This window comes from Schistocerca cancellata, chromosome 6 (genome assembly GCF_023864275.1).
Source record: "Schistocerca cancellata isolate TAMUIC-IGC-003103 chromosome 6, iqSchCanc2.1, whole genome shotgun sequence".
Classification (NCBI taxonomy): domain Eukaryota; kingdom Metazoa; phylum Arthropoda; class Insecta; order Orthoptera; family Acrididae; genus Schistocerca; species Schistocerca cancellata.
Window position 1 is genome coordinate 117,791,535 of NC_064631.1, and position 9,051 is coordinate 117,800,585.

General features: G+C 41.9%; 1 protein-coding gene across 1 annotated transcript; it reads right to left on the reverse strand.

The window, feature by feature from the left end:
- Positions 1–226: 226 nt before the first annotated feature.
- On the reverse strand, positions 227–5,591 carry LOC126191141 (chondroitin proteoglycan 2-like). The gene is made up of 3 exons (XM_049931896.1): positions 5,569–5,591; positions 4,345–4,424; positions 227–1,486 (listed from the first exon to the last, which is right to left on the reverse strand). The coding sequence occupies exons 1-3, from the start codon at positions 5,573–5,575 to the stop codon at positions 470–472; spliced, it is 1,104 nt and encodes a 367-aa protein (XP_049787853.1). The 5' UTR covers positions 5,576–5,591; the 3' UTR covers positions 227–469.
- Positions 5,592–9,051: the final 3,460 nt, after the last annotated feature.

Below are 9,051 nucleotides of genomic sequence, written 5' to 3' on the forward strand. Positions count from 1 at the left end.
TGTTAAAAAGGGAACAAAATGAATAACTGAGGGTAGTAACAAATTTTAACTGCTCCAGTCATTTCGTCAGTACAAACAAAGACAACGTTAACATTAGTAGTTGACAAACGTGTTGAAGCAACATGCCCCAGCACATCTTGAACCAATGCTTCAATGAAAGTCGATCCAGAAAAGCGTAGCTACACACGCGTAATTCCGTTTATTCATGGAATTTTGATTAAATACACAAAGCGACAGGGCAATTGGTATTAAAGATTAATACGTCTACATCACTGTAATTTTATTTCATGCAAGAATCAGATGTAAGCCATTGCAGTATTAACAAATCACGCCATACACCACAGTAGTTACAATAGGACAACATAAGTAATACAAATAACCTCTTTTTGATCACATCTTGTAGCAAATACTTGATGACTGCACATCCGATGATGTGACCCGTACTTTCTGAATATAGTGGTAAGATACGTTAGACGGAACATCCGGCATCTGCAGGGAAGTCGCACACCCTAAGCTCGGCGTTGTACTGCAGGCCCTCCGGGCACGGTATCAACCAGGCCACGCCGTTCTCGTCGCACTTGTAGAAGCTGTTGCAGTCACTGGGGTTAGGCAGCTGGGTGACGTCATCTGGATCCCAAGGTGGACAGGTGGGAGCATCCTCAGCTGGTTGCTGCGTGCTTTCGCCGTTACCAGAGTCGGCGTTACCATCCTCCTGATCGTCGTCAGAGGGATCGTCGCCAGATGGGTTGCTTGGTGTAGCTGACGAAGAGCAACCGGCACTCTCTGGGTAATCGCACACTCTCAGCTCCGCGTTGTACTCTAGTCCATCCGGGCACTGTATGGGCCAAGCCACACCATTCTCGTCGCATTTGTAGAAGCTACTGCAGTCACTTGGATTGGGCAACTGCGTGACGTCGTTTGGATTCCACTCTGGACATGTAGGAGCATCTCCAGCTGGTGGATTCGGGCTTACCTCATTATCTCCATTAGAATTTTCGTCATCTTCATCCCCCTCAGAGGGCGTATCTTCCGACGGGTTGCTTGAGCAACCAGCATTTTCTGGATAATCACACACTCTCAGCTCTGCATTGTATTCGAGACCAGCTGGGCATTCAATGACCCAGGCAACGCCGTTCTCGTCACACTTGTAGAAGCTGCTGCAGTCATTCGGATTGGGGAGCTGGGTGACGTCATCAGGATTCCACGGTGGACAGTTGGGGGCGTCGTCAGAAGGCGGAGCTGGTGAAGCGCCTCCATTGTCACCTGATCCCCCACCAGAACCATTATCGTCATCAGCAGGAGGAGACGAGGATGAGGAGCAACCAGCTCTCTCTGGGTAGTCGCACACCCTCAGCTTTGGATTGAACTCGAGGTTTGCTGGGCACGGGATGACCGTTGCTACACCTGACGGCTCGCACTGAAGGAAGCTTGAGCAGCTGTCCGGGTTCGGAAATGGCCCGGACGCTCCCTGGCAAGTTGCACTAACCTGAAAAAAAATTGCTTACATGTTAGTATTCTTCTATTATCACTTACTAGAGCGATATACAAAACACGTAGTTAAATCGAACCCCATCGACAATATTTCGGAGCTTCTTCAGGAATATGGTACGTTAAGAGCTATTTGGAAAGTTATTTGGCGGTCTAGTTGATCGTTACAGAGTAATTGCAATTGACTGAATTTTTACTCCTTTTATCTTTGTATGTCTACTGCACTGAAAATTTCTGCACCATAGAGTAATTGTCGACATTAAGCAGAGTGTGTTGTATGGAAACAAACTTGTTCCATTCACCCAGATAATAAGCTGTTGACAATAGTAATATGCACTTCAAACGTCGCCCCCATGTTTGCATTGTACTACTTGGTACTGTCTCGATATTGTTTCCAGGGCAGTATTTAACCGTGGTAGACAGCGGTACCGATAAGTTTCCGGACAGAGAATTGTCAGATATGAATCTCGTGCAAAGATTTACTGAAGGCGATAGAAGAGCGGAACAAAGATGTAGCTATGGTAACAACATCTGTGCACAAGCGCCTGCATGAAACGGTGTTTGTTTTGGAAACTTTAGTGATTTCATAATACAGGCACCTGCTTTGAAGATATTTTTACGGAAATAAATGTAGGTGTGGTATTAATCAAAATGAATCACAATTACATTATTATTCTGCAGCGATCGACTGTAGGTCGAGAGTCGATTGTGCCAAAAAACTCTAAAAAGTTTCCTAACCAATTGCCAAAACTTAGTCGGAGGAGTTCTGATTCACACTGTACAACTATAAATCTACTTTTGGTGTGATTTCTTGGAAGTTATTTGTGTATAAATGGTATGTCAATAACTCAAAACGATTCTTCAGCTGTTGGAGTTTTGTGGGCTACATATTTCATACATTTCTCTCCTCACCTGTAGCTTCTCATTGTATTTGTCACACTACACTTTTAGTTCGACCTACTATCGTACCTTTACTACTCTGTCTTTTACTTTTCGTTCTGTTCCGATTTTTGAGTGTATCTGGCCAGTGGTGGCACACCAAACCTGCACTTCAGTAACGTAAGATTTTTTTTTCTTTCAGGTCGACAGAGAAGACCATCAAGAAAGAGGACCTAACGTGCTTCAGCGAGAGCGGCGAGAGAACATCCTGTGAACTTGACCTTCTCAAAATAATGGCTGGCGTCTGGGGGAAGACAGATCACTTTTTCAAAACTCAGACGATTCTTCCCCTGTAATTGGAGGTGGTTTTACTGTCATTTGCTCTGATCTTCCGGCTGAGGACTGGTTTGATGCTGCTCTCCTTGCTACTTTATCCTGTTCTAGCCTCTGCGTCTGTGAGTAGCTATTGCAACCTAGTCTTCCGACTCTGCTTACTATATTCGGCTGTTGGCCTTCTTCCTCTACTTTGCTCGAATATTATATTGGTGATGACTCACAATGTGCCTTATCTACTGGTCTCTTCTTTTAATAAAATTGTGCCACAAATAATTTAGCTCCACAATTCTATTCACTAATTCCTCATTAGTTACAAGACCTGCCTATCTAGTCTTCAGCATTCTTATGTAACACCATACTATACTTCTTGTATAAACTGTTTATCTCCCACGTTTCACTTCTGTACATTGCTACACTCTAGGCAAGCAACTTCCGAAAAGACTTCGCCACACACAAATCTATGTTCAATGTTAGCTAATTTCTCTTCTTCAGAAACGTTATTCTTGCCATAGCCTATATTGTCTACTTCGACCATCACGAGTTATTTATCTGCCCTGATGGGAGATCTCATCTCATCTACTTCAAGCGTCTCGTTTCGTAATATAATTCGTTTCGTAATATAATTCCAGAATATCACTCCGTTCGTTTCAAGACGCTGACCATCCAGTTCAACTGCTCTTCCGAAATCTTTGCTGGCTCTGATAGAAGTAAATTATCGACAAACCTCAAACTTGTGATTTCACCTCCCTCAACTTATATAGTTACCCTAAATTTTGACCTTGCTCAATGTGCAGATTGTATAATGTATAGGCTACTTAGCTCTCTCACTCCCTTCTCAATCACTGCTTCCCCTTCATGTTCCTCAACTCTTACAATTTGGTTTCTGTACGTGTTGTAAACTGCCTTTCGCTCTCTGTATTTTACCCTGATACCTTCAAAATTTCGAAGAGCTACTCTCCTTATATCCGTGATTAAAAGTAATTGCAGCCTAAATGGAAGACGTTTTACACCTTATTTCATACTAATGAATCTAAATGAATGTAAATGACTTCATCAGAAGCTTCGTTTAAATCATACATCAAAAGACCTAGACCTTTCTATTTCCGCGCTTAGCAAGAAACAGACAACAGGGAGATTTTTTCTTCCTGTGACACCTGTGACTTCAAAAGCCTTGTTTCTGATTTTTAGAATAATTCTGTCGCATTAATTCTATGCTTCGTACAGTGTTACCAGTCATACAGATACTACAGTCATTAATGACTGAATACATCCGACAGAAGTTTTACGTTGAATATGTAACATATGTTAGTAGATGAGACTTAACCTTAAACAGAATCCAATATTTTGAACTGTATTTATAATTAATAGTTATATTCGTAGAACACTTCGAGAGAAGATTCGAGTAAAGAAGGATTATTTTATCTTCGCCACAATTCACCTACATACGTATTACTTGGAGAGATAAGAATGTCAACAGAAGGATCACACTAATAAATGGCTCTCTTGCATCTTGAACAAAGTAAATTTTAAATCGTGATGTTGAACACCCACTTATATTAGGTAATGAAAACATTAATAGAGTTATTGGTTTTTAGACGCAGCAAGCGCCACCTACTCTGAAAATGGTTGCTATGCACTTACCACAGTCACCTTTCGGATGGAAGCTGCGCTGCTGCTTCCAACCAGGGCAGCCAGTACAACAGTCACAAGTAGTGGCGATCCTGAAAGGTAACGCACAATGAAACACACAACTTTTCACTAGAGGGGATTGGTAAGACCAAGATACAAAAGATTTTTCCAAAATTAAGCTGATACGTAATGCGTCTACTCGTCGGTTTGTCCTAAGCTTTCATTTATAGTAAAGCAAAGGATTTCCAGCGATTACTGTTTGAAGCTTCACTATTCATCTCAGGTTCTTCTATGTGGGACAATATATACTGCTCTTGATCTCTTCCATAAAGCTGACTTTTTGAAAGAGGTTTCCTTCTTAAACGCTAAAGCCGACGCACTTTTCTATTCTTACTAAATTTATTTAGCTCTCCACTTGTCTGAGGTCGAGGCTGACGGAGTGCTGGATATGAACAGTGTCAGGTGGTACAAACGTAATACGAAACTATAGTTGCGGAAATGCATTGTTTCTAACTTCATTGCGGTGGTAGCCGAGTACTGTTACAAATCACAACCAACAAACTTTTGGTAGTCTCTGATCTGCACCACAACACTGTGAATAGAAAAAAAATCGCTGTAAAGGCTTTACTTTATCTCTGAAGTTTACTTCAGCATCTGCTGCTTAGGCAACAAAATGCATTATTTTCGGATGTACTGCGTTTCTAATAAGGCGTTTCTGAACCTAGAATGTATATCCTTAAGAGTTCCCAGAACCTGCCTCGGTCGGTTCTGTTCCAAACTGCTTTAAGCTGTTGTTTGACAGGCTTACAATTGCACTTCACGTATTGCCAGACAGTGGTCAGTTGCCTTACTTGTTACAAAAAAATGGTTCAAATGGCTCAGAGCACTATGGGACTCAACATCTTAGGTCATAAGTCCCCTAGAACTTAGAACTACTTAAACCTAACTAACCTAAGGACATCACACACACCCATGCCCGAGGCAGGATTCGAACCTGCGACCGTAGCAGTCCCGCGGTTCCGGACTGCAGCGACAGAACCGCTAGACCACCGCGACTTGTTACATATATTAGAATGTTTATCCTGGAGAAACCTCAATACACAGTGCAGAAGAGAACATTTTAGCAACAACTCTGTTCGAACAACTTAGTTTAACTGTACGCCGTAGATTTTCTTACCAAATAGAAAATGTATGAAAAGTTACAAAGATGCCAATATCGCGGCAAGTTCCTCTTACCTCCCATGATGCCAATCCGTTGCTTTCCGCAAAAGGTGTCTTAGACCTACATTCGCACCGCTTAAATACTCTCACAAGGGGCCGTCTTCCCGCGTCAAACGAAACCACCCGAACAACAGCTTCGCCGATAAGAAACAAATGTACCATTATGCATATCGCAGTACTCCTGGTGCATTAGTTACTTATCTGATGATGAAAATTGCTATTTCATCACGTGAAAACATACGTAATTTACGGATGGTGTTCTTTAAACACTCTGCCAGAGTGATTGCCCAGGAAATGTATCGGATGAGATGTAGATGAGATACACATCGCTATTCGCAGAAACTGCGTATAAGTGGTACGACTACACATTAACCTGCTATTACAGTAACCAACTACGTTGCTTCTAGCCTTCGTAGCCAATATCGCTAACACATACTAAGACGCTGTCTCTTGAAAGGGGAAGTAGTTCAGAATGTGTATGGTGGAACGGTATTTAGGCATCACTGTGAGAAAATCACGCTATATGGTACTCACGACCAAAACGCATCTGAGACAACGGAAAATGCTTTGGTACTGGCTCACCCGACGCCCCATTGCAGAGATCGCAAGCAATATGTCGCCTAACAAGTGCATGCCAGTGATCCAACTCTGTCAGGCGCTCAACAGGTAGAGTACGCACCACAGAAACACATTAAGATCTTGGACCTTCATTAGATCGCTGATTTTCACGGTTGCACCCTGTGGACATGTAGTTTTTACTCTTTCTGCACGCCTGCACTTCGTGAGGAAAAAAAATCCTACACGTCATAAGCCATGTTTTACACTACACACGTATCGTAGACATGCATCCATAGTTCTGCCTCTCAGAGGACACGGTAGAATTCTAAGACGGCGTCCTGAAAAGTAATGTCATTATGTCAAAACACTAAGATTTTTAAACAAAACAAATGCTATTAACATTCTACATCTCTATTCTTCCTGCCTACGTATTTATTTCGCAACATAGTCGCTCTGGTGACGAACAAATTTCTCCCAACGGGAGACAAATTTGATGATACCATCAATGTACAATATTTTACTTTGTTGACGGAACGACAACGTCACCTCTGCTTGTATTGCTTCATCAATATCAAAGTGATTTCCTTGAAGGTGTTCTCTAAGTTTTGGAAACAGATGAAACAGGTATGGGACCAATTCGCGACGTTACGAAGGATGATCGATGACAGTGAACCAAGGTGTCGGATTGTGGCAGACCTCGGGTGTAATCTGGCGTTGTGAAGCTGAAGGAAAAAGTGTTCCACGTGTAGACAATGTGTTAGAATTTGAAACTCGATTACAACACGGTGTTTGTCCTACACCGACATTGTTAAGTTAGACGCCTCCATGTTACACGCAACAATTTGGAGACATATAGCAGCAGAGGAGGAATAAGGATAAAAAACAAATCTATAGCATCATAATAACGTCCGTTTTATGTGAAAAGTTGTAAGAGTTGTCGCATAAAAAATTCAGAGGCATTTATTTTCATCACGCCACCATAGAATCTCGCACACGAATGAATGGGAACTAAATTGGCTCGGACCAGGTTTTCATTATAATCTTCGGGATGTGTAATCAAAGCCGTAAGTAAACGCCATTACAAAGGTAATTCTAACCATATATCTTAAAGTAAGCACAAAGTGGCAGGAAAACGATGTTAGCGAACCCTGTAGTTCAGCAAATCTAACTGGTGGTGGCTGCCATACCACCACGACAACCTCAGGCTATAGATGGAGAATTGTCAGCATGAGGACACGAAGATAGCCCTCACTGTATAATATGACCCATTGCGAGAACGAAACCTGTGGGGCCTGCTCAGAACACTTGGTTAGTGCCCAACGGAAACACAACAGATACTGAATCGAATGCATACTAACTGTTTGACACTCCATGCTACTGTGCTGACAATTGATAATCACACACTACCGTGCTAGTCCCTCGGTCTGTTACATAGGTTTCCTTCCAGCAGATATCATGGTTCCGCTATCCTCTGTCCTGCAAACAGCTTTCAAACGTTTTCTGTGCACTATCTCGCCACATGAGACAAAATTAATTTATGCACCATAACATGTCCTGTGGCTTCATAACTACTGTGCAAGCCATTAAGTTTCAGTACAATGTACACGAAATGTAGAAAACGTCAAACTGGCATGAAGTGTACAAAGTAGTCATAAGTAACGGCTTCTACATGCTACTTATAAGCAGAAATAACGCAAATGTTTGTCATTCAAAAATTCAGAAGGAATCTGGGCATTTATGAGAGGCTGGTGCTGAGTCTCGTGTAGGAAGCAGAGACGTGTGCCAGCAAGAATCAGATTACGGCTTCAATGGTAACATGACCTACTGAGATTGATTCACCGTAGCGTGATATTAAGCTCGCTTTGCTGAACAGTTGTGTCAATACGGAATCGTTGGGTTCAAAAGATCCAGACAAAGCGACATACACGATCCTAACCCCTTCGCGGATTAGCGCCCAAGAAATACTGTTAGGTAGGGTATAGTGAATTAAAGATACACGTCACAAACATTGAGTGAGGAAATGGACTTATTTGCAGTTAGAAAATACATCCTAAGACAGAAAAAACAGCCCACCACTGAACCGTTAAAATTACCAAAGGTTATTAATCAGAATTAATACACACAATGTAAAGTGGACGTATGTGCCAAGGAATAACTGGTGAAATTACACACAATTTTCAGTAACACTCTTCATTCAAATTTGGTGCAAGACTTCACGATAATTAAAAAAAACAACAATCATTTAACGAATTAGTCAAAATTTACGATAGGAAAGGACATTTAAATTATTAAATCATTATTAAAAATTTCACGCCAGTAAATGGCAAGTACAGGCAAGCAATTTAACATATCCAACGCGACGCTGTATAATATTTCAAGCTCACTTACATTACAGGTGAATTTCACTCCATTAAGAAACGAATACAATTTGAATATATAACTTCACTTTTGGGCAGACAAATTTCCCATTTGGTTACAACAGCCGTAGCTACGGCCGCCTACAACAGCCTCACTGAGCCTCATTAAATGGCGCAGAATCTAACTTGTGTCCAACATATAAAGACAATCCTATTTACGCCGGCCGGTGTGGCCGTGTGGTTCTAGGCGTTTCAGTCTGGAACCGCATGACCGCTATGGTCGCAGGTTCGAATCCTGCCTCGGGCATGGATGTGTGTGATGTCCTTCAGTTAGTTAGGTTTAATTAGTTCTAAGTTCTAGGCGACTGATGACCTCAGAAGTTAAATCGCATAGTGCTCAGAGCCATTTGAACCAATCCTGTTTACAAAAGTTCTCAAAATAGAAAAAACCAAAACCCATGAGTTAGGCACACGGGGGGGGGGGGGGGACGACACTTACAGCTGATAATTTTACAAATTTCTGCCAGTTAACTTACGGCAAACACACACGCTCGAAAGGTAAGACTTGCCAACTTCTACAACA